Source organism: Nerophis ophidion, linkage group LG01, assembly GCF_033978795.1.
Source record: "Nerophis ophidion isolate RoL-2023_Sa linkage group LG01, RoL_Noph_v1.0, whole genome shotgun sequence".
Lineage (NCBI taxonomy): Eukaryota > Metazoa > Chordata > Actinopteri > Syngnathiformes > Syngnathidae > Nerophis > Nerophis ophidion.
The window spans coordinates 23100751-23127956 of NC_084611.1; the positions used below are offsets into that span (position 1 = coordinate 23100751).

Below are 27206 nucleotides of genomic sequence, written 5' to 3' on the forward strand. Positions count from 1 at the left end.
TGTTAATTCATAGTTTTGATGCCTTCAGTAACAATCAACGATGTAAATAGTCATGAAATTAAAGAAAACCTATTTAATAAGAAGGTGTGTCCAAACTTTTGGCCTGTACTGTATAACAAGTTTATATTTTGAATATTTCAACCTAAATGATGTGGTTTTATTTAAAAAAAAAAAAAAGTTTTGCAATGTCACATTTGTAAATTACTTTTTGAATTTAAAATATATTTTTCAAATAAACACTTCCCATTTTCACAAAATATTGCTGACAAAAAATACATTTGTAATTACATTTCACTCGTAGTGTTGTGGGCTGACTTCCATGGGTTCAGTTCCCACTCAGTTTTTAGTGTAAATGTTTATCTGCTTGCTGTGGTGTTTGTCTGATGCAGGCTTTCTTTACTCCTCCAGGAGTGTCCTAGCGGGCTTGTGGATGAGGAAACATTCAAGTCCATCTATTCTCAGTTCTTTCCCCAAGGAGGTCAGTTGTCGTTCTTCCGTCTCACAGCTTTAATAATGATCATAAATTATGTTGGAAACCGCATATTGAATATATAAGGGAAAAATATCCAAATCCATTGCTAGTCTTTGTAAAGTAAGAAACATGCTGAATAAAAAAATGTCTGCATATGTTATATTATTCTTTTATTTTTCCATAGTTAACAACATTGGTACTTTATAGATAGGCACCAGCGCCCCCCGCGTCCCTAAAAGGGAATAAGCGGTAGAAAATGGATGGATGGGTACTTTATAGGAATATATATTGTGTTGAAGTTTGGAGAAAGGTTTATAAAACAAATATAGACCCAATAATTAAACTCCAAAAAAGGCTAATTAGAATACTACACAAAGCGTGCTACTATGAACATACCAATCCATTATTTATAAGTTCTAATAAGTTGAAATGTTCAGATATTGTGTTTTTAAAAGCAATGGAAATCATGTTTCAAGTAAAGAACAACAGCCTTCCAGCTTGTAGTCTTAGGTTATATAAATTAAGGGGGGGAAAACTATAATTTACGGGGGATATTGATTTTTGAAATAGGTAAAGTAAGAACGAATATAAAATACAAATGTATTTCAGTTTTAGGAGTTAAATGGTGGAACAAGCTCGGTGATGAGTTGAAGAGATGTAGTTCTTTGTTAAGGTTTAAGAAAGCCTTGGAAGGTGAAATGATGGAAAATTATAAAATATAGCAACAATTACAGTGGGGCAAAAAAGTATTTAGTCAGCCACCGATTGTGCAAGTTCTCCCACTTAAAATGATGACAGAGGTCTGTAATTTTCATCATAGGTACACTTCAACTGTGAGAGACAGAATGTGAAAAAAATCATCCAGGAATTCACATGGAAGAATTTTAAAGAATTTATTCGTAAATTATGGTGGAAAATAAGTATTTGGTCAACCATTCAAAGCTCTCACTGATGGAAGGAGGTTTTGGCTCAAAATCTCACGATACATGGCCCCATTCATTCTTTCCTTAACACGGATCAATTGTCCTGTCCCCTTAGCAGAAAAACAGCCCCAAAGCATGATGTTTCCACCTCCATGCTTCACAGTAGGTTTGGTGTTCTTGGGATGAAACTCAGTATTTTTCTTCCTCCAAACACGTTAAGTTGAGTTTATACCAAAATGGATACATGGATGATACAGCAGAGGATTGGGAGAATGTCATGTGGTCAGATGAAACCAAAATAGAACTTTTTGGTATAAACTCAAATTGTCGTGTTTGGAGGAAGAAGAATACTGAGTTGCATCCCAAGAACACCACACCTACTGTGAAGCATGGAGGTGGAAACATCATGCTTTGGGGCTGTTTTTCTGCTAAGGGGACAGGACGATTGATCGGTGTTAAGGAAAGAATGAATGGGGCCATGTATCGTGAGATTTTGAGCCTAAACCTCCTTCCATCAATGAGAGCTTTGAATGGTTGACCAAATACTTATTTTCCACCATAATTTACAAATAAATTCTTTAAAATTATTACAATGTGAATTCTTGGATTTTTTGTCACATTCTGTCTCTCACAGTTGAAGTGTACCTATGATGAAAATTACAGACCTCTGTCATCATTTTAAGTGGGAAAACTTGCACAATCGGTGGCTGACTAAATACTTTTTTGCCCCACTGCACTTTGATACCATTGATTTTTTTTAACGTTGAATTGGTGAGTGTGAAGGTTGTCTGTGTATCTGTGTTGGCCCTGCGATGAGGTGGCGACTTGTCCAGGGCGTATCCCGCCTTCCGCCCGAATGCAGCTGAGATAGGCTCCAGCACCCCCCGCGACCACAAAAAGGACAAACGTTAGAAAATAGATGGATGGATGGATGAAGTTCCAGGCAATCTTATTTTCAGTGACGGTATAGGAGGCAAATATAAGCTTTGGCTTCAGCCTATTCCTTTTTTGGTTATTTTCCTTTTTTATTTTTGCGTGTAAATGTGTATGATTGTTAAATATGTATATTCTGTACTGTTAAACCGATCCCACAAAATGGTTGATTATATGACCGAAATAAGCTTATTTCATTCATTCATGTCATCATAAGCCTCTTTCTGTCCTACTCACAGACGCGACTACATACGCTCATTTCCTTTTCAACGCCTTCGACATTGACAGAAATGGCTCAATCCGTTTTGAGGACTTTGTGATCGGCTTGTCCGTGTTGCTCAGAGGTTCTGTCACTGAAAAGCTCAACTGGGCCTTCAACCTTTATGACATCAACAAAGATGGCTACATCACCAAAGAGGTTCCATCATATTATATTTCATTAGTTGCAAGGGAACCTATGTTTAAATTTACTGGCTCATGTTTTGCTTGTAAAGTGGTTTGATTTGCTTTCACATTTGATTATGCATCTTGTCTCTTCTGCAGGAGATGCTGGCTATAATGAAGTCCATCTATGACATGATGGGCCGGTACACTTACCCATGTGTGCGAGACGACGCCCCTTCTGAACATGTGGACAAGTTCTTCCAGGTTCTCAATGTATCTTAATTTATACATTATTTGACTGCATGGTGCTTTGTTCTGTCTTGTAAACCTTTGCTTCTGTATTGCTTTGCATAATGTGTTGCGCAGAAAATGGACAGAAACCGAGATGGAGTCGTGACCATCGAAGAGTTCATCGAAACTTGCCAGAAGGTAACCGAGTATTATTTTGTAACAGTGTTTTGCAAAAAACACAGATGTCAACATAGATACTGGATTGGTGATGAGTAGATCATGTACCATATCCACACAAATAGAAGACGTACAAACCCCGTTTCCATATGAGTTGGGAAATTGTGTTAGATCTAAATATAAACGGAATACAATGATTTGCAAATAATTTTCAACCCATATTCAGTTGAATATGCTACAAAGACAACATATTGGATGTTAGAACTGATAAACTTTTTTTTTTGCAATTAACCATTAACTTTAGAATTTGATGCCAGCAACACGTGGCAAAGAAGTTGGGAAAGGCGGCGATAAATACTGATAAAGTTGAGGAGTGCTCATCAAACACCTATTTGGAACATCCCACAGGTGTGCAGGCTAATTGGGAACAGGTGGGTACCGTGATTGGGTATAAAAGCAGCTTCCATGAAATGCTAAGTAATTCACAAACAAGGATGGGGCGAGGGTCACCAATTTGTAAGCAAATTGTCAAAAAGTTTTAGATCAACATTTCTCAATGAACTATTGCAAGGAATTTAGGGATTTTACCATGTACGGCCCGTATAATTATCAAAAGGTTCCGAGAATCTGGAGAAATCACTGCACCTAAGCGATGATATTACGGACCTTTGATCCCTCAGGCGGTACTGCATCAAAAACCGACATCAGTGTGTAAAGGATATCACCACATGGGCTCAGGACCACTTCATAAAACCACTGTCAGTAACTACAGTTGGTCGCTACATCTGTAAATGCAAGTTAAAACTCTATGCAAAGCGAATGCCATTTATCAACAACACCCAGGAACGCCGCCGGCTTCGCTGGGCCCAAGCTCATCTAAGATGGACTGGTGCAAAGTGGAAAAGTGTTCTGTGGTCTGACACGTCCACATTTCTGGGCGATATGGCCTTATCTCAATATTTTTTAGGCCATATCCCGATACACGATATATATCTCGAAATTTTGCCTTTGCCTTAAATTAACCCTTGATACAAATAATCACATGGCTTCACGGTGGCAGAGGGGTTAGTGCGTCTGCCTCACAATACGAAGGTCCTGCAGTCCTGGGTTCAAATCTAGGCTCGGGATCTTTCTGTGTGGAGTTTGCATGTTCTCCCCGTGAATGCGTGGGTTCCCTCCGGGTACTCCGGCTTCCTCCCACTTCCAAAGACATGCACCTGGGGATAGGTTGATTGGCAACACTAAATTGGCCCTAGTGTGTGAATGTGAGTGTGAATGTTGTCTGTCTATCTGTGTTGGCCCTGCGATGAGGTGGCGACTTGTCCAGGGTGTACCCCGCCTTCCGCCCGATTGTAGCTGAGATAGGCGCCAGCGCCCCCCGCAACCCCGAACGGGAATAAGCGGCAGAAAATGGATGGATGGATGTATTCTGTTTATATTTACATCTAACGCAATTTCCCAACTCCTATGGAAACGGGGTTTGTATTTGCCCCCAAAGAATACTGGGAAATAGTTGGGTTGTCTTATAATTGGGGCGAAGAAATGTACAGTGTACATGCAGACCAGAAGGTGGTGCCAAACAAACACTCCCCGAGCAATAGCACTCCCACATACAAGTGACCTGTAGAGATGCACATAGACCTGATATATATATTTACACATATCATATTTTGTATTGAAATTTACTGTGAGTTTAACTGATATTTAAAACATGGTTTGAAAGACATATATTTATTTTGTCTTTAAATTTGTCTCCTAAAATTTTACAAAAACTTCTCTTACTGTAATTGAGAACGACGCGCTGTATTCACGCTTGTTTTAGATTTGGATCAGGATGGTATTTTTTTCAAAACTTGGTTTGCAAGGAGGAACTCAATTGTAGGGGTGTGGGAAAAAAAATCGATTCGAATTCAAATCACAATTCTCACGTTGTGCGATTCAGATTCGATTCTCATTTTAAAAATCATTTTTTAAATTTTTTTATTTATTTATTTATTTATTTTTATGAATCAATCCAACAAAACAATACACAGCAATACCATAACAATGCAATCCAATTCCAAAACCAAACCTGACCCAGCAACACCCAGAACTGCAATAAACAGAGCAATTGAGAGGAGACAAACACGACACAGAACAAACCAAAAGTATTGAAACAAAAATGAATATCATCAACAACAGTATCGATATTAGTAATAATTTAAACATAACAGTGATTAAAAATCCCTCCTTGACATTATCATTAAACATTTATAAAAATTAAAAAAAAAGAACAATAGTATCACAGTGGCTTAAGCTTGACAACACACTGTGTCCAATATTTTCACAAAGATAAAATAAGTCATATTTTTGGTTCGTTCAATAGTTAAAACACATTTACATTATTGCAATCAGTTGATAAAACATTGTCCTTTACAATTATAAAATATTTTTACAAAAATCTATTACTCTGCTTGCATGTCAGCAGACTGGGGTAGATCTTGCTGAAATCCTATGTATTGAATGAATAAAGGATCCCTTTGAATCGGGAAAAAAATTGTTTTTGAATCGAGAATCGTGTGAAGTGAAAAAAAAATCGATTTTGAATTGAATCGTGACCCCAAGAATCGATATTGAACCGAATCCTGGGACACCCAAGATTCACAGCCCTAATTGGGTCTTGGGTTGAATAAGTTTGGGAATCTTTGCTTTAAAAAGTAATACAAAACAACAAAAAAATAATACATTTAAAATGATAATTGTTATGATATTATCAAAACATATTAGTAAAACAAATATATATTTTTGAATAATCACATTACTGAAAATTAAAATATTTGAATGTTCTTCTTTAATATTGTACTTAAAACACTTGTATATGTGTCATGCTATTCTTTATCTTTTTTTCCCCAGGATGAGAACATCATGAATTCCATGCAGTTGTTTGAAAATGTGATATAACATGTCAGGATGCCACTTGGAGGTATTATTTTTTCATCCAGCACATACACGCAAATACTAGCATTACGCACTTAAAGTAAGTATTGTACACACACAAATATTTTTTCTTTTTGTCACCATGCTTATTCTAGACATACAGTATATACCTTGCAAACACTTGTGGGTTTAAAGGACTGCCATAGTCAGATGATGAGCTTCCTGCATTGAGCACACATCTTTTTTGTGTGTGTTTTGTGCCCTGAATAAATTGCACAACAGAACTTGAAGGATTGAACACACGGGCGCCAATCCCTAATGCCTGGCCTCACTCATTTTTTTTTTTCATTTGTGCCCACTCAGTGCATAGAGTCAGTCTTTTTGAGGACACTGACAAAAAGCATGCTTGTCATATGTGATGTGGAACTAGCTTGCACTATAATTTAATGCCCATGAGCCTAGTGCACCACTGACGGGATGTTAGTGTGCAATTTATGTGAAGCTGTGTTGCCGCACTGGCTGATGGATCTGAATAATAAAAATTTAAAAAAGTACAAAAAATATGTTAAGTGACAGCTTGCCACTGAGTCAAAAAAGATTATTCCTTAACTTTTGTGTTCTTTTGTATTATGGGGAGATTATATTGAACATGGAGCTGAGATAGTGAAGTAACTTTGCAATAGTGCGAAATTCTTTAAATATAATAGTTTTTTTATGCTGAATGAAGACTTTGTGTTGGTTTTTTGGTATTTTACTCGCATGCCGACTGTAAGGTGCAACAATATGATGTACAATGCGGTGGGATCTGTGTGACGTGGGTTAATAAAGATGCTGTCGACTGCTGTGACTTGTGTTTCTTCTTTTCCTGACATTTCCCTCCAGTGCTCGGGCATCTTTCACACATAATGAGCTAATAAGTAGATTTAACACAGGACAAGTGTGACATTCACCAGCAGGGAGAAAGGGTAAAAGTAAATTTAAGTATAACACGTAAATGCACGGTGATGGATGTGTGTGGGTTCATTAGTTTAGATTTTCTTGGAGCCCAACATGTTTTACTGTTTTAAATCCCTGCGGAACAAACCAACCAAACAGATTTATTTGTGGCTGAAATGCCAGCATTGTGTGGGCTTGCATACATGCATCGATTGCATTACTGAGATAAGAAAGAATGAGGAAGAATGACATGCACATTCAGATTCAAAGGCACACATTGTTTATATTTATTATATTATATTATATTATAACTTTTCCCTTTAAAAAACAATTAATCAGACATATTTTAGACACAGTATTTAATGTAGTTACAGCATGGGAACATTAGTGTAGTTCTGCCTCTTAACCAGCAGACAGCAGCTTTCAGCATCTAGAACAGTGGTTCTTAAACTTGTTGGAGATACCGAACCCCACCAAGTTCATATGCGCATTCACCGAACCCTTCTTTAGTTAAAAATAAAATGTTTTGTTTTTTTTCAAATTCAAGACAAAGTTATAGGTTATTGGTAACATTTTAGTATGGGGAACATGTTCTAAGCAACAAAGACTTAATTTTGTCATGATCTGTGGTCTGGATTATTTTTTTGTAAGTTTTAGGACTCTTTTTGTTCCTGTTTGCGCTCCCTTGTTTTGTTTGGTTACCATGCCGCTTTAGGATTTTCACCTGCCTCTAGTGTTCCGACCGTGCACCTGTTTCTAATCAAGACCCTTATTTAAGCCTGTCTTTGCCAGTCAGTCGGCCTGGCGTCATTGCTTGTTTTAATGCCATACCACATTTTGTGTTGCTCGATTCCTGCCGTGTTTATTTCTTGCCACAGTTTTGTGTTTGTTCGAAGCCATAGTTTGTTTGTTTGTTTCATGCCACGGTTTTGTGTTTGTTCCCCGCCATAGTTTATGCTTGTGTACCTCATGCCCTGCCAAGATTTATCGAGTTAATAAATATGTTCCTACCTGCAAGCCTTGTCCGGAATAGTCCGTTTACATCCTAGGAGAACAAACCTTGCAGTAAGCTGCGAATCCCCCCCGCCCCCTCATGACAGAAAAATCATAAGTTGGCATGGTAACCAAACAAAACAAGGTATCGCAAACATGAACTAAAAAGTTCCAAAAACTAACTAAAAATAACAAAACCATAATCCAGACCATAGATCATGTCAAATTTAGAATTATTTGGACTCTAGGGAAACATATTCTAAGTAATAAAGACTTAATTCAGAGTTATTTGGTCAGGGTTTGGGTTATAATAAGGCCATGCCGAATAAGGCATTAATAAGTACTTAATAATGACTAGTTAAGAGACAATATGTTACTAATTTGCCTTTTGATAAGCAATTAATTAATGGTGATTATGTTCCCCATAGGCTTCATGGTGGAAGAGGGGTTAGTGCGTATGCCTCACAATACGAAGGTCCTGCAGTCCTGGGTTGAAATCCAGGCTCGGGATCTTTCTGTGTGGAGTTTGCAGGTTCTCCCCGTGAATGCGTGGGTTCCCTCCGGGTACTCCGACTTCCTCCCACTTCCAAAGACATGCACCTGGGGATAGGTTGATTGGCAACACTAAATTGGCCCTAGTGTGTGAATGTGAGTGTGAATGTTGTCTGTCTATCTGTGTTGGCCCTGCGATGAGGTGGCGACTTGTCCAGGGTGTACCCCGCCTTCCGCCCGATTGTAGCTGAGATAGGCGCCAGCGCCCCCCGTGACCCTGGAAGGGAATAAGCGGTAGAAAATGGATGGATGGATGTTCCCCATACTAAAGTGTTACAATGTTTTTTTTACTGGTGCACAAAATGAAGCATGCATGAACATCACCTTCTTCAAACAACAAAACCAACATAGTGCATAAACTCACAACAAATGACACACCTGCAAATCAGTCAGCTGTTGCCGTATCCGTGATACGCCGATAGGGAGAAGTTTGCATTTACAGTATGAGTCGGGTGTGTTTTGACCTCCGCCGAACCCCTGAGGCCGACTAACCAAACCCTTAGGGTTGGATCGAACCCAGGTTAAAATCCACTGATCTAGAATTAGTATGTCTGTGTGAGCCTCCCCTCAGAGAATGTGATATGTTGGGCTCAGTTTATATTTATTTGACATCCAAAAATACCTTAAATTAGCTAAAATTTGTTTTGAACATTTTTATTTTTATTTTTTTTCTCAAGCTGCCACGCCTCCCAAATAGACCGTCGTCATTCACATCTTGTACATTACATATTTCGTATTGTTCAGCCATTTCAATTAGTTCTGTCTGGTGGCAATTCCTATTTACATAAAATATATTCATCATTTGTGTACAGTTTCTAGGTGCATGCCATTTCTCATTTTCCATACTTTACTGCAGTGGTTCTGAAAGTTTTTTCACCAAGTACCACTTGAGAAAACACTTGGCTCTCCAAGTACCACTATAATGACCAACATTAAAATACGGCAGCATAGTAGGTCTTAGTATTCATTAAAAACAGGGCAGAGGTTTTATTTAACAAGTATGCTTAATATATTTGGCCGCTGTAACAGTACAGACAGTTTGTACAGTAACACTGTGTTGGAATTGGTGGTTAAATCACCAAAAATGATTTCCGGGTGCGGCACCCCTGCTGCCCACTGCTCCCTTCACCTACCAGGGGTTGATCAAGGGTGATGGGTCAAATGCAGAGAATAATTTCGCCACACCTAGTGTGTGTGTGACAATCATTGGTACTTTAACTTTAACTTTAATATATTTGGCCGCTGTTATAGTACACGCAGTATGAACAGTAACTCTGTGCTTGACTATTGAAAATAAAACACTAACCACTTAATCAAATGTTTCTTAGGCATACCACTAGGTGGAGTATGTGGTACCCACAGTTTGAGAATACCTGCCTTATTGTATATACAGTGGTACATTAGATATTACGTAATGTTTAGCCATTTTAATCAGTCCTGTCTGGTGGCAATTCTTATTTACATAAAATATATTCATTTGTGTACAGTTTCTAGGTGCATGCCATTTCTCATTTTTCATACTTTTTACTGGAGTGATTATGAAAGTGGGCTTCACGGTGGCAGAGGGGTTAGTGCGTCTGCCTCACAATACGGAGGTCCTGAGTAGTCTGGGGTTCAATCCCAGGCTCGGGATGTTTCTGTGTGGAGTTTGCATGTCCTTCCCGTGAATGCGTGAGTTTACCCCCGGGTACTCCGGCTTCCTCCCACTTCCAAAGACATGCACCTGGGGATAGGTTGATTGGCAACACTAAATTGGCCCTAGTGTGTGAATGTGAGTGTGAATGTTGTCTGTCTATCTGTGTTGGCCCTGCGATGAGGTGGCGACTTGTCCAGGGTGTACGCTGCCTTCCGCCCGATTGTAGCTGAGATAGGCACCAGCGCCCCCCGCGACCCAAAGGGAATAAGCGGTAGAAAATGGATGGATGCATTAGATATTACGTAACGTTGGGCCATTTTAATTAGTCCTGTTTGGTTGCAATTCTTATTCACTCATAATATAGTCTAAATGTGTAGGAATGTCTCACTTTATTGCTCTGAAAATACTGGGGTGTTGAGATTAATATTTACATTTTTATGCGACCCCAAAAAGGGACAAGCGGTAGAAAATGGATGGATGGATTTTGATTTATTAACATATTGCTGAACATAATTGTGTTATTGCCACAAGGATTTCACACATATTTACTATTAGTACAGCACTGCACTGTACTGTCTGAAGGCACTGTTTACTGTTACTGTAGGAACTAAATATCTATTTATTTGACCTCCAAAAATACCTGAAATTAGGTTGATTGGCAACACTAAATTGGCCCTAGTGTGTGAATGTGAGTGTGAATGTTGTCTGTCTATCTGTGTTGGCCCTGTGATGAGATGGCGACTTGTCCTGGGTGTAGCCCACCTTCCGCCCGAATGCAGCTGAGATAGGCTCCAGCATCCCCCGCGACCCCAAAAAAGGGACAAGCGGTAGAAAATGGATGAATTGATTGTTTTGAACATGTTTTTTTTTTTTCTCAAGCTGCCATGCCAGTGTGCTTTGCTGCTGCTATCCATGTAACATTTCCAAATCATATTAAAATAAATGAATACAATATTGGATTTCAACAAAGAAATGTTATTCTTCCTTAATGTGTGTGAATGTCTGACTTTATTGCTTTGAAAATACTGGGGTGTTGAGTTTTCATGTGGAGATTTTGATTTATTAACATATTGCTGAACATAATTGTGTTAATGCCACAAGGATTTCACACATATTTACTATTGCAGTGTTTTTCAACCACTGTGCCGCGGCACTCTAGTGTGCTGTGAGACACAGTTTGGTGTGCCGTGGGAGATTATCTAATTTGACCTATTTGGGTTAAAAATATTTTTTGCAAACCAGTCCATCGGATCCATCTATCCATTTTCTACTGCTTGTCCCGTTCGGGGTCGCTGGAGCCTATCTCAGCTGCATTCGGGCGGAAGGTGGAATACACCCTGGACAAGTCGCCACCTCATAGTCTGCAAATGATGTGTTATTGTTGAGTGTCGGTGCTGCCTAGAGCTCGGTTGAGTAACCTTGTAATATTCTTCCATATCAGTAGGTGGCAGCTGGTAGCTAATTGCTTTGTAGATGTCGGAAACAGCGGGAGGCAGTGTGCAGGTAAAAAGGTGTCTGATGCTTGAACCAAAAATAAAAGGTGAGTGCCGCTAAGAAAAGGCATTGGAGCTTAGGGAAATCTATGCAGAACCAAACTTAAACTGAACTGGCTAGAAAGTAAACAAAAACCGAATGCTGGACGACAGCAAAGACTTACAGAAGGCGTCTACAAAGTACATCCGTACATGACATGACAATTAACACCAAAATAGGAGTGCAAGGCAAGATCTAAAACATTACATACAGGAAAACACCAAAAAAAACCAAATAAGTCACAGCGGGATGTGATGGGAGGTGAAAGTACACCTACTTTGAGACAAGAGCTATAGTGATGCATGCTTGGTTATGGTTATGGTTTGAATTCATATCCTACAATTGCGACAACTTTTTACTGTCAACTGAGTTTCGTTTTTTAACCATTTCTGCGGGTGGTGTGCCTCCGAATTTTTTCAACGCAAAAAAATGTGCCTCGGCTCAAAAAAGGTTGAAAAACACTGTACTAGTGTACTGTCTGAAGCAGTGGTTCTTAACCTGGGTTCGATCGAACCCTAGGGGTTCGGTGAGTCGGCCTCAGGGGTTCAGCGGAGGTCCAAACACACCCGACTCACCGTGTAAATACAAACTTTTCCTCATCTGCGTATTACGGATACGGCAACAGCTGACTGTATTGCAGGTGTGTAAATTGTTGTGAGTTTATGCACTGTGTTGGTTTTGTTGTTTGAACAAGGTGATGTTCAAGCACGGTTGTGCACCAGTAAAAAAAAACATGATATCATTTTAGTATGGGGAACATATTCAGCATTAATTAGTTGCTTATTAACATGCAAATTAGTAACATGTTGGATCTTAACTGGTCATTATTAAGTACTTATTAATGCCTTATTCTGCACGGCCTTATTATACCCCTAACCCTCTAACCCTGACACTAACCCTAGCCAAATAACTCAAAATTAAGTCTTTATTACTAAGAATATGTTCCCCTACTGTCCAAATAACTCAAAAATAAGTCTCTATTACTTAGAATATGTTCCCCTAGTGTCCAAATAACTCTAAATTGAGTCTTTTTTACTTAGAATATTTTACCCTAGTGTCCACATAACTCTAAATTAAGTCTTTATTACTTAGAATATGTACTCCTAGTGTCCAAATAACTCTAAGTCTTTGTTACTTAAAATATGTTCCCCTGGTGTCCAAATAACTCTAAATTAAGTCTTTGTTACTTAAAATATGTTCCCCTAGTGTCCAAATAACTGTAAATTGAGTCTTTTTTACTTAGAATATGTTCCCCTAGTGTCCAAATAACTCAAAATTAAGTCTTTTTTACTTAAAATATGTTCCCCTAGTGTCCAAATAACTGTACATTGAGTCTTTATTACTTAGAATATGTACACCTAGTGTCCAAATAACTCTAAATTAAGTCTTTATTACTTAGAATATGTACACCTAGTGTCCAAATAACTCTAAATTAAGTCTTTATTACTTAGAATATGTACTCCTAGTGTCCAAATAACTGTATAAGTCTTTGTTACTTAAAATATGTTCCCCTAGTGTCCAAATAACTGTAAATTGAGTCTTTTTTACTTAGAATATTTTTCCTAGTGTCCAAATAACTGTACATTGAGTCGTTGTTCCTTAAAATATGTTCCCCTAATGTCCAAATAACTCTAAATTGAGTCTTTTTTACTTAGAATAGTTTACCCTAGTGTCTAATTAACTGTAAATTAAGTCTTTGTTACTTAGAATGTGTTCCCCTAGTGTCCAAATAACTCAAAACTAAGTCTTTATTACTTAAAATATGTTCCCCTAGTATCCAAATGACTCAAAATTAAGTCTTTATTACTTAGAATATGTTCCCCTAGTGTCCAAATAACTCTAAATTAAGTCTTTATTACTTAGAATATGTACTCCTAGTGTCCAAATAACTGTAAATTAAGTCTTTGTTACTTAAAATATGTTCCCCTAGTGTCCAAATAACTCAAAATTAAAACTTTATTACTTAGAATATGTTCCCCTGGTGCCAAATAACTCCAAATTAGGTCTTTGTTACTTAAATTATGTTCCCCTAATGTTCAAATAACTGTAAATTGAGTCTTTTTTACTTAGAATATTTTCTCCTAGTGTCCAAATAACTGTACATTGAGTCTTTGTTCCTTAAAATATGTTCCCCTAGTGTCCAAATAACTCAAACTAAAGTCTTTATTACTTACAATATGTTCCCCTAGTGTCCAAATAACTCTACATTAAGTCTTTATTACTTAGAATATGTACACTTAGTGTCCAAATAACTCTAAATTAAGTCTTTATTACTTAAAATATGTTCCCCTAGTGTCCAAAAACCTCTCAATTAAGTCTTTGATACTTAAAATATGATCCCCTAGTGTCCAAATAACTGTAAATTGAGTCTTTTTTACTTAGAATATTTTCTCCTAGAGTCCAAATAACTGTACATTGAGTCTTTGTTCCTTAAAATATGTTCCCCTAGTGTCCAAATAACTCAAACTTAAGTCTTTATTACTTACAATATGTTCCCCTAGTGTCCAAATAACTCTACATTAAGTCTTTATTACTTAGAATATGTACACTTAGTGTCCAAATAACTCTAAATTAAGTCTTTATTACTTAAAATATGTACTCCTAGTGTCCAAATAACTCTATAAGTCTTTGTTACTTAAAATATGTTCCCCTAGTGTCCAAAAACCTCTCAATTAAGTCTTTGATACTTAAAATATGATCCCCTAGTGTCCAAATAACTGTAAATTGAGTCTTTTTTACTTAGAATATTTTCTCCTAGTGTCCAAATAACTGTACATTGAGTCTTTGTTCCTTAAAATATGTTCCCCTATTGTCCAAATAACTCTAAATTGAGTCTTTTTTATTTAGAATAGTTTACCCTAGTGTCCTAGTGTGTGAATGTGAGTGTGAGTGTTGTCTGTCTATCTGTGTTGGCCCTGCGATGAGGTAGCGACTTGTCCAGGGTGCACCCTGCCTTCCGCCCGCTTATTCCCAAAAGGGAATAAGCGGTCCAGAATCCTGAACACTTCTGTTATGCCATAGAGACCAATGTGGCGTGGGAGGAAGGAAAACTATTGGCTGGAAAACTATTGGCTGTTTCTACCGCTTATTCCCAAAAGGGAATAAGCGGTAGAAAATGGATGGTCCAAATAACTGTAAATTAAGTCTTTGTTGCTTAGAATATGTTCCCCTAGTATCCAAATAACTCTAAATTAAGTCTTTGTTACTTAGAATATGTTCCCCATAATAAAGTGTTTCCAAAAACATATAACTTAATCTTGAATTTGAAAAAAAACAAAACATTTTATTTTTCACTATAGAAGGGTGCAGTGAATGCACATATGAAACTGGTGGGGTTCGGTACCTCCAACAAGGTTAAGAACCACTGGTCTGAAGGCACTGTTTACTGTTGTCATGTACGGCAACGCAAGAGGTCAGTATAGATCCTGAAAATATAAATCAATGCAATAATTTTAAAAATTACACAAATACCATTTTCAAATTAGGATTACGATCCACTTTGTAAAATATTTGACTAAGACAGTAGTGGAAAATATGGACATTAGAACATTGGCTTGCGCGGAGTAGTTGCGTCATCAATGCGTCCACTCTGATTGGCTTGGCTCGTGCGGAGGCAGGTTACGAAGTCATGTCGTGAATGCGCATGCGCGAAGCATGACATCAACCCCCGTGGCTTTATGAAAGACCAAATCCCTCCGCAGGCAGCGGTTTCAAAGCTTGTCTGTCGGCGAGAGGCGGACTTCCTTTCTACCCAACCGGTCTCGGGGACACGCTTTCCGTTTAGACTCTCGCCTGTGAGCATTCTTCAGTGTTAAACTCAAGGCTGTCTTGCCTCCTCCCCTTTTTCCTTATTCGAGCTCTGTTATTCTGCACCGCTCCAGCGACGCCAGCCAGCGGACGTAGCCGAGAAGGGAAGTCGAAGTGGGCTTCGTCTTTTTCACCAGGCAGGTAAGTGTGGAGGATATGCGATTCATTTAAAAAAATGATCACAAGTCATTCTTACGGACACAATGTGTAAAGAATTGTATACATTACTTCGCCGTCCCGCTCGAAAAATCGTACCCATGGTTGGTCTCTGTGGGTCGGTGATACCATGTGTGTGTGCCAGTGTGTGTGTGTGTGCCAATGTGTGTGTGTGGTGATGCTGTGTGACCGTGATAGGCCCAATCTGTCATTTTTGATTTAGACATCCCTTTCGCTTCCCTCACATTTACCCCGAATACCAATTTATTCACATTAATACATTAGAGCTAATTATTACACAAGGTCCGCTACCTGTACATGTATCTAGAGCAGTGTTTTTCAACCACTGAGATACGATCTGGTGTGCCGTGGGAGATGATCTAAATTCACCTATTTGGGAGAAAAATGTTTTTTGCAAACCAGTAATTGGAGTCTGCAAATGATGTGTTGTTGTTGAGTGTCGGTGTTGTCTCGAGTAACTGTGTAATACTCTCCCATACCAGTAGGTGGCAGCCGGTAGCTAATTGCTTTGTAGATGTCCGAAACAGCAGGAGGCAGGGTGAAGGTAAAAAAGGTATTCCATGCTTAAACAAAAAAATTAACAAAAAGTGAGTGCCCCTGAGAAGAGGTTTTGAAGCTTAGGGAAGGCTATGCAGAACAAAACTAAAGCTGAACTACAAAATAAACAAAACCAGAATGCTAGACGACAGCAAAGACTGTGGAGCAAAGACGGCGTCCACAAAGTACATCCGTACATGACAATCAACAATGTCCCCACAAAGAAGGATAATCCATCCATTTTGTACTGGTTATTTCCTTCGGGGTCACGGGGGGCGCTGGAACCTATCTCAGCTACAATCAGGCGGAGGGTGGGGTACACCCTGGACAAGTCGCCACCTCCTCACAGGGAAAAAACAACTGAAATATTCTTGATTGCTAAAACAAAGTAGATGCGAGAAATATCGCTCAGAGGAAGACATGAAACTGTTAGAGGAAAATACCCCAAAAAATAGGAGCGCAAGACAAGAACAAACACTACACACAGGAAAAGAGCAAACAAGTCCAAATAAGTCAGTGTGATGTGACAGGTGGTGACAGTACACCTACTTTGAGACAAGAGCAATAGTTATAGTTATGCTTTAAAGTCATAACCAGCTATTGCTACGACAACTATTGCCACGACAACTTTTTACTGTCAACTGAGTTTCGTTTTTTTGTGATTTCTGCTGGTGGTGTGCCTCCGCATTTTTCCAACGCAAAAAATGTGCCTTGGCTCAAAAAAGGTTGAAAAACACTGATCTACAGCAGTGGTTCTTAACCTTGTTGAAGGTACCGAACCCCACCAATTTCATACGCGCATTCACCGAACCCTTCTTTAGTGAAAAATAAAATGTTTTTGTTTTTTTTTTCAAATTCAAGAAAAAGTTGTTTTTTTATTGGTGCACAAAATGAACCATGCATGAACATCACCTTGTTCACAGAACAAAACCAACACAGTGCATGATTTCACAACAAATTACACACCTTACACACATTTCCATGAATTGATTAACGTGGACCCCGACTTAAACAAGTTGAAAAACCTATTCGGGTGTTACCATTTAGTGGTCAATTGTACAGAATATGCACTGTACTGTGTAAATTGTACTGTTTCATGTAATCTATTCTCTTCCTTTGCAATTTGCTAGTAAAAGTTTCAATCAATCGATCAAAAAAACCTGCAAGTCAGATGGAAAATTAGAGGGAGCATTGTTTGGGGGTATCCATAATACGCAGACAGGGAGAAGTTTTTATTTACACAATAATTCGGATGTGTCTATACTTCCGTGGCGGAGGCGCCGCCGAACCCCTGAGGCCGACTCACCGAAACCCTAGGGTTCGATCGAACCCAGGTTAAAAACCACTGCTCTAGAGGGTTCTTATCAAATTAGGATGCACTACAAGATGGTGCAAGCAGCCAACCACATAGCCACTGTTGGGCCACCAGATTATTTGGAAATGAGGATTTATTGACTTGTGATGAGTTTTCCCATAACAATTAGATGTAGGATGAACGTCACATTGTAATAACAATATATTAAAGTTAAAGTGCCAATGATTGTCACACTCACGCTAGGTGCGGTGAAATTATCCTCTACATTTGACCCATCCCCAAAGGAAACCAGTGAGTAGCAGCGGTGGCTTTGCCCTGGAATTATTTGGGTGATTTGACCCCCAATTCCAACAACCCTTGATGCTGAGTGCCAAGCAGGGAGGAAATGGGTCCCATTTTTATAGTCTTTGGTATTGTTGTAAGCACAATACCAATGGAGCGCAAAATGCGTAAACCGCATTTAGCAAATTTAATGTCAAATCAAATCAAATGTTTATTGGATTCATCACTATACAGCAGGGGTAGGGAACCTATGGCTCTAGAGCCAGATGTTACTCTTTTGATGACTGCACCTGGCTCTCAGATAAATCTTAGCTGACATTGCTTAACACTGTAAGTAATGAATAATTCCGTTGGTAATCACAGTGTCAAAAATAACGTTCAAAATATAAAACATTCTCATGCATTTTAATCCATCCATCCGGTTTATACCGCACCTGTTCAAGAAGTCGAATTAATGGTAAGAAGTATTTTATTTATTATTGGTTAGCTTCGGTATAACAATGTTATTAAAAAGAATAAGAGACTTATTATACACTAAAAATGTTGGTCTTAAAAATGCACGCATTTAGTTGTATTCAGTCTTAAAAAAATATTACATGGCTCTCACGGAAATACTTTTTAAAATATTTAACTTGTATGGCTCTCTCAGCCAAAAAGGTTCCCGATCCCTGGTATACAGTGTACATCCACGATAGAACTACTGACTAAACTACTACCAAGTGTGGATTCAGGCCGGGTGGCCTATTTCAAGTTCCAGGTAATCCTACATTATTATATTTTATAAATAGTAAACCAAGTTGTGGTAGTAGTTATTTGACATTAAATTTGCAAAATGCGGTTGCGCATTTTGCAAATTGCGCGCCATTGGTATTGTGCTTACAACAGTATGACTCGGCCGGGTATTGAACTCACGACCTACCAATCTCAGGGCGGACACTCATACCACAAGGCCACTGAGCAGCCTATATATGCCAATGATGATGCTGCTGGTGCATGTTTTTGATTCACTTAACCCCCAGTGCACCTGCATGAAGATGATACACATTACTAACACTCATTCACTGTGTTTTTTCTATCAAATTTTTTTTATCAGTTATTTATGAGCACCTCTTTATGGCTACTGTAGCTTTTTGGCTTTTTGCTTACCAGCAATTTAACAGTTGTAATAAAACGAGGTCAGCAGGTTTGTGGGCTAGTGAGATCATTGTCAATTCTGTAGTGCTGAATTGTATAGCCACCACAAAACCAGTAGATGCTTTGGATTCAATCTGTGAAGTTATCTATGTTAAAGGTCACGATTATGCAAAGTTAATTTTAAATACTGTTAACAGTAATGTGTTCCTCGATTCAGTTAATGACCACAGAATGTGTGAAGACTGTCTCCCTCCCTTAAGCCCCGTTTACACCAGGGTAAATCCCACCTAAACATATCCGTGTCCACACACAATACCACCGTTCAAGACCCCCGCCCCCCTCCGTCCGCGGCGCAACGTGACCTAGTACGCATGCGCGGAAAATGCGCACGTCATAGTCACCTCCAGTGTTCCTTTGTGTGCAAGTTCTTAAAGTGTTGTGGTATTTCCATTACCTGGAATCCAGTGTGCTGTGGGGCCCTATTGTAGTGAATCACATCTCAGAGTAGGGCTGGGCGATATATCGATATGCTCGATATATCGCGGGTTTGTCTCTGTGCGATATAGAAAATGACCATATCATGATATTCGACTATAGATTCTCACGCAGTTGCTTTTAGCTGTGGGCATTACACTGAATGTGTTTCTCCTTCTTTCTTGTCTCTCCTTCTCACGGAGACTTAAAACAAGCGCACCTTCTTACATAGGTCACGCGTGCAACATCACACGCCCTCCCCGAGCAGAGCGGTAGCGATATGGGTAACATTAGCTGTGATGCTAACAGTGTGTTGCGAGTGGTAATACGAGGGAGAGAAGGTGCGAATCTGGTATCAAATGGAGGAAGAATTGATTCAGAAGAAAAACACCACGGGGGGCATCGTCTGGCGGTGGTTTGGCTTCAAGCGGGAATGTGTTCAACATTTATGCGACAGAAGCGTTGCTACAAAAATTAGCAGTACTGCTAATTTGTAGCTTCATTTGAAAAGTCACCCACTAGAGAATGAAGAGTGCTTCAAACTGTGCATGTCAACATCTCCGTTCGGTGCCACACCACAAAAATGCTGAAGCAACTATTTTCACATCAACACCGTAGGATAGGGCTGGGCGATATATATCGCGGGTTTTAATTCCGTGCGATATAAAAAATGACTATATCGTGATATTCGAGTATACGTTCTCACGCAGTTGCTATTAGTTGCGGGCTTTACACTACAGGCTCTTCCCACTCCTTCTTGTGTCTCCTTCTCACTGACAGCAAGCGCAGTTTCTTACACACGTCACATACTGTCACGTCATATGTCACATACGTATACGCCCTCGCGGAGCAGAGAGGTAGCAGACTGGGTAACGTTAGCTGTGATTGTAGCGAAGCCGTGCAAGTGGTAATACGAGAAAAAGAAGGTGCGAATCTGGTAACAAATGAATGAAGAATGAATTCCCAAGAAAAACAGCAGGGGGTCCATGGTCTGGCGGTGGTTTGGCTTCAAGCAGGAATATGTCGAACAGACAACTGTAATTTGGCAAGTGTGGGGCACAAGCGTTGCTACATAAAGTAGAATTACTGCTAATATGTAGCATCATTTGAAAAGTCACCCGCTTGAGAATGAAGAGTGCCTGAAACTGCATGTCAACATCTCCGTTTGGGGCCACATCCACAAAATGCGAAGCAACCATTTCCAAATCAACACCGTATGAAAAAACAATCAACAACAAAAGGAGATAGTTTCCGCAGTAAACTACCACATTGCAAAGGATATACACTATTTGATTTCATATTATACAGCTCATTTTTGACACTTATTGAAATATCTTGTGTGACATCATGCACTAAAGTGCACTTTATTTGTTTTAAACTATTGTAGTGGCGTTCTGTACAAAAAGTGCACTTTAATTTAGTGTTGTTTTGATATGTCATCTTTGTGACATGCACAAAAGTGCGCTCATAGCTTGTTTTAAAATTTCTCTGACAATCTTGCCCTTTCTGTTTTGGAAATGACATGAATGTTGGTGCCACTGTTTAATAACTGTTTAATAAATACAGTTTTGGTCAATTGACTTAGTTGTTATTTCCTTCTCTGCATGAAAGTTTAAAATGAGTATATATTAATAAAATTTAAATACTATAAAGTCTGGCGTCCCTTAGCTTGTGTTGGCGACACCGTCGTCCCACCTTCACCTGTGTAACCTACATGCAAATACCAAAAATCCTAGGTTCGCGTTCCCGGCGATGCAGAACACAGAACTGTCATTGATCAGTTGTTGCCGTGTATGGTCCCTGAATACAGCCGAGCAGACTTTGTGCTTGAAATGCACAAGTTATTGTATGAAATGAAACTGCAGTGATAAACATTTGCATGACAGCTGATATTGTGCACTAAATATCTCGATGCGCTCTAAAAAGAATTACTGTGTGTCTCGTTTTTCAGCATATTGTTTTGTTGCGCCCAGAAGTCACAAAGTACAACACTCCTTTCAACTTTTATTTTCAATCTTGTGCTAACAAGTGTGAAGTCAAGTGAATTATATTTATATAGCGCATTTCTGTAGTGACTCAAAGCGCTTCACATTAGAGTTGTCCAGATCCGATATTTGGATCGGATCGGCCGCCGATATTTGCCAAAAAATGCATATCGGCAAGGCATGGGAAAATGCCGATCCAGATCCAGTTTTAAAAAAACCCCGGTCCGTGTTTTCCAACACACCGATTTAAATAATACATTCCAGTCTTCTGCTGCTCCCTAAACTCTGTTCCGCATTTTCTAGAACACCTTCAAAACATCCACAGGTTTGCTTTCTAACCGTTTAGACGGCCGTGTGAATTAAAAGTTACGGTAAAAATGTCAGCTATGTGGGATTATTTTATCCTACAAAACGAAAAAGGTGAAGAGGTGGAGTGCAAAACATGCCACAATAAAGTCAAGCGTGGTGGTAAAGTTGTAAGACATTTTAATGACTCTTGCGAGTGAGAGGCTTTTTAGCACTCATCATAGATGAACACAGGAGCAGGCTGACACCTGAGCATCTTGAAGTGCTTGTCTTTGTTAGAAAGAATCTCCCCATTATGCTTGGACTTCAATTGTTTGCCCCCCCCTGACTGGGGCAAACAATTGAAGGGAATGTATGTATATGTATATGTGTGTGTGTATATATATATATATATTTTTTTTTTTTTTTTTTTTTTTTTTTAAGTTTACACTTGTTCAAGAGCAATTATTGATGCTGAGTTATAGACATTTTATCCCACTCAGGTTGTTTGTGTGTTTTGCTTTTTTTTTAATAATGTTTACAGCATTATTTGCACTTTAAACTGTTCACTTTTTACTGTTTAATGATGCCATTTCTCTTTGTCATGTATCATTTTTGATATTTTGTGTTTATCCTTGAATACCAACTATTGTGTATTATTCAAACTCACCTAATTCAGCTGGCTAGTTGTTATCAAGAGTACTAAAATCCTTTTCAGCATGAATCTGACAACTAAGTAGGCTAAATAACTTCAAACTTTAATACATGCTCGGATAGGCCAGTATCAGTATCGGATCGGAAGTGCAAAAACCTGGATCGGGACATCCCTACCTCACATAATGAAACCCATTATCTAAGTTACATTTAAACCAGTTTGGGCGGCACTGGGAGCAGGTGGGTAAAGTATCATGCCCAAGCACACAACGGCCCCACTACAGGTTCAATTCAGACACATATTCTTTCTCATGCGCACACGTCTTTTTCTCTCACACTTCTCATTCACTGTCAATAATCTTTCAGGCACGGTATACTTAGAAACATTTGTGAATTTTGAACATGGCCATACGGATTAACACCAGCACCTGGTTAACTTGCAATAGTTATTTAACAGTTTTGTTTATTTACATTTACATGTTAGCTCTCTCTTGTCCCATGTACCGAATGGCCAAATAGCGTTGCAGATATTAACGTCCTCTGCCGCGAGTTGTTCAGGAAAGTAATTTCCTCTGGTTTACAAGTAAAACATCCTTTAAAAGGAAAGTGATGATTATGAATGATTAGTTCCAGTCTAGGCGACAAGGTCGATGTTGAGGTTCAGTGATTGACGTCACACGACACAGGAAGAAAACACACAGTATCTAGGCAACAACAGCTGCAGTTACTCCTACTGGAGACACTGCCGCTTAAAGTTTTGAAAGAGAATTACAAGTCTGGCACCACCTCCCATGGGAGAACTATAAATCAAACCAAACCAAACAAGACGCCGTTGAGGGGACACAAGCTAATGTTCCAGCCTTAAGCCGCTATGTTTTCTGAGGCTTTGAACACCAGCTTATAAAATGGTGCGGCTAATTTATGGATTTTTCTTCGCTGAAAGCCAGCTGTATAGTAAATAGCGTGGAAAAAAAAAAAAGCAGACACACTGAATAGGTTTTATTGTTTGTGCAATGGCACCATCTTTAGACAAGTTTATTCACTGCAGGTGCTGCATTGCCCTTCTGTTTTGACTGTGCTATGAACCTCTTGGAAGTTCAGTTGCAAAGACGTCCATAGCGGGTCTACTTGTATGGATTCTTCATGTATCACTTTAGGGTCCGCCCTGCCTATGGCAAAGGACTCCACATAATCAATGTTTGTCAGTTTAACAGTATAACTGAAACAATATTTACGTACTAAGCTGTCCCATGTGTGATGTCTGTAGGAGTGTTTTTATGCATTTTTGTACATGCTATGGTAATGTAATGATGCTAGCGTTGTTAGCATTAGCTACTATGCTAATACATTTACGAGTGTCTGTTAGTATTATTAACTTACAATTGCGTTCTTTTTGTACAGATTCAGTTTTGTAAATGCTACAGGTTTAACGGTACACAAAAATTTCGGTTCGGCACGTAACTCGGTTTAGAGGTCACGGTTCGGTTCATTTTCGGTACAGAAAGAAAACAACAAAATATACATATTTTGGTTATTTATTTACCAAATTTGTAAACAATAGCATAACATAAATATTCACACAGGGTCCATTGCCAAGGTTAATGTGGTCAACATATATACAATAAAAATAAATAAGATAAGGCTCACAATGGTTTCCTAACAAAACCTTTCTACATATAAGTGCAAGTTAAAACTCTACTATGCAAAGCCAAACCCATTTATCAACAATATCCTGAAACTCCACCGGCTTGGCTGGGCCCGAGCTCACCTAAGATGGACTGATGCAAAGTGGAAAGGTGTTTTGTGGTCTGCCGAGTCCACATTTCAAATTATATTTGGAAAGCGAGGACGTGGTGTCCTCCAGAACAAAGAGGAAAATAACCATTCCGATTGTTATAGGCGCAAAGTTCAAAAGTCATCATCTGTGATGGTAAGGGGGTGTCTTTGTGCCCAAGGCATGGGTAAATTACACATCTGTGAAAGCACCATTAAGGCTGAAAGGTCCATACAGGTTTTGGAGCAACATATGTTGTCATCCAAGCAACGTCATCATGGACGGCCCTACTTATTTCAGCAAGACAAGTGTTACAACAGCGTGGCTTCGTAAAAAAATGTGCGGGTACTTTCCTGGCCCGCCTGCAATCCAGACCTGTCTCCCATCGAAAATGTGTGGCACATTATGAAGCGTAAAATACGACAGCGGAGACCCCGGACTGTTGAACGACTGAAGCTCTACATAAAACAAGAATGGGAAATAATTTCACTTTCAAAGCTTCAACAATTAGTTTCCTCAGTTCCCAAATGTTTGAGTGTTGTTAAAAGAAAAGGTGATGTAACACAGTGGTGAACATGCCCTTTCCCAACTACTTTGGCACATGTTGCAGCCATGAAATTCGAAGTTAATTATTATTTGCGAAAAAAAATAAAGTTTGAGTTTGAACATCAAATATCTTGTCTTTGTAGTGCATTCAATTGAATATGGGTTGAAAAGGATTTGCAAATCATTGTATTCCGTTTATATTTACATCTAACACAATTTCCCAACTCATATGGAAACGGGGTTTGTCGTAATCAAGTAATTTATTGAGTTATGTGTTCAATTAAAAGAATAAAATACACTTTCTAGCCTCAATGCAACTTTAAGGTAAAATGGTTTAAATAAACACAGATTTTCTAAAGAGCTCTATTCTATTTTCTTATAAGTGCATATTACAGTGGAATTGCACTTTTACAGGAGTGTCACTACATATTACTTACATTACCAAAAAGTGTAAAAGAAAATAAAGAAAAAACCTCTAACCAGATGAACATGAACCAGGTAATATATCATTTAAAAAAACTAAACAAAAATACTCTAATACATTGACTGGCAATGTATTTACCAATTGAACACATACACATTTCAAAAGGTATTAATTGGAAGAGTGGGGTTTGATATTATTTTGGACATAGAACTTGTCAGCGTTAACAAACTGTGGAGGCCAACATGTCTTCACATGCCCCCATGTGTTTGAATGAAACTTGCTTTGTGTAAGTCAAATGTATCAGATGTTTGCTTCCAAAAAGGACTCCTACTTTGTTGCTAATTCTTTGCTACTTTTAAATATGGATACAATCTTTCTTGTAATGTGCTGCATCACTGATGAATTGCTATTGTGAAATTGTAGCTGTGTTTCACAGTGCAAACATTTCACCACAATGTCTGTCTTATTCATTTTTAAATTACAAAACTTTGGGTTACTCAATGTAACCTTGGTTCTTTGATAACCGAGTGAAGTGTTTCACAATGAGATATCTATTGCCTTGGGCTCTCTACGGAAACTCTAATGACAACGTCTGTCGAGCTGTGCCCCAGGGCGTGCCAAGTACTTTGCATGCATTTAACAAAATGTTACATTTTCCTAGATGATAATGCGACTAAAGTAGACTACATAAAAAAGACAATTTCTGTGGCACGTTACATGTAAGCGGTAAATACAGCCAAAAAAGGTTGGTAGATGAGAATAAAGGTAAAATATGGTGTAGAAATACACCCATTTGCAGGAGTGGTAATTATAGATGATAGAAATGTTAGCAATGTTCCTCTTTTTTTCAATGTTCTTCTCTTCTTAAAGAGTGCTCACATATTTGAAATTAAGTGATTTATTTTTACATAGCGCTTTTCCCTAGAGACTCAAAGCACATTATGAAACCCATTGTCTTTATCTTTAAGAAACATTTGTAAACCAATGTGGGTGGCACTGGGAGCAGGTGGGTAAAGTGTCTTGCCCAAAGACACAACAGTAGTTACTGGGAAGAATTGAAGTTGGGATTGACCCTGGAACCCTCAAGTTGCTGGCACCGTCGCTCTACCAAATGAGGCACGCAACCCCTCTGGAAAATATGAAATGTCCAGAAGTGACTGGTACGGACAGTGAGTGTAAATATGTAAAACAAAAGATTAAATATATCAGGCCATTTATCGTTTAATGTAGTATATGAAAAAGGGCTCTATTAACAGCCAGATTAGAAAATGACACTCTGTACCTTCCCAATTGATGGTGACAGACAGAATTTGAGTTGGGGGAGGGCATAGATATTTTCGCCAAGCAACCTGGAGAAAGAACAGGTACATTGGGCTAGTTCTTATTTATTAATATATTTTACTTGCTTTAAAATAAATCCAAAGTTATTCTTAGGTTTTGTACATCTCTTGACTTGCACAATGGATACTACATAAGCACAAAGGTAGGTTGCATCACATGCAGTAGTTGTACTACATAAGCACAAAGGTAGGTTGCATCACATGCAGTAGTTGTACTACATAAGCACAAAGGTAGGTTGCATCACATGCAGTAGTTTCAGTGTCATAATGGCAAGTCTTACCGGTGTCTTATGTCACTTCTCTTCCCCATCTATTTTTCTTCTTTCCCTTCTGGCTTCCTGAAGGGTAATTCTGTTTTTTTGTGTAGTTCAACGTGAATAGTCAGCAAAAGTTCAGATATGACATTACTAGTGATCGACCGATTATCCACCGGGCTGATTATTGGTGCCGTTTTTGGCATTTTTGGTATCAACTTTTTTTATTGGTATCAGTTTTTTGTTTTTTTTTCCAACTACAACAGAACTATATGGTTTGATGTAAATAGTTATAAACTAGGGGTGTAACGGTACAAAAAAATTTCGGTTCGGTACGTACCTCGGTTCAGAGGTCACGGTTCGGTTAATTTTCGGTACAGTAACAAAACCACAAAATATAAATTTTTTTATTATTTATTTAACAAATTTGCCAAATCTTCCACCAACAATATTTTTCTTAGTGGAATATTTGATGTGAAGTAATCGGAAACTTGGATAGGTCAATAATTCACAATAACATTGATTTTAATTT

At 38.6% G+C, this 27206-nt stretch overlaps 2 protein-coding genes across 6 annotated transcripts in view; both read left to right on the plus strand.

The window, feature by feature from the left end:
- Nucleotides 1-6883, plus strand: part of kcnip3b (Kv channel interacting protein 3b, calsenilin) — a 122574-nt gene extending 115691 nt beyond the window's left edge. For 2 of the 3 annotated variants that reach the window (XM_061898677.1, XM_061898686.1), the window contains 5 exons: nt 409-478; nt 2568-2746; nt 2872-2976; nt 3079-3141; nt 6013-6883. In XM_061898677.1, the coding sequence (XP_061754661.1) occupies nt 409-478; nt 2568-2746; nt 2872-2976; nt 3079-3141; nt 6013-6060 (465 nt within the window). In that variant the 3' untranslated portion in view covers nt 6061-6883. Of the gene's footprint in view, nt 1-408; nt 479-2567; nt 2747-2871; nt 2986-3078; nt 3142-6012 lie in introns of all 3 variants that reach the window. The other variant, XM_061898670.1, reaches the window with a different exon arrangement.
- An 8464-nt stretch (nt 6884-15347) lies between these two features.
- slc23a2 (solute carrier family 23 member 2) overlaps nt 15348-27206 on the plus strand; it is a 104108-nt gene continuing 92249 nt past the window's right edge. The window contains exons 1-2 of one of the 3 annotated variants that reach the window (XM_061898716.1): nt 15371-15480; nt 15568-15634. The gene's annotated coding sequence lies outside the window, so the exon portion shown is untranslated. Of the gene's footprint in view, nt 15635-27206 lie in introns of all 3 variants that reach the window. The other 2 variants (XM_061898707.1, XM_061898700.1) reach the window with 2 other exon arrangements.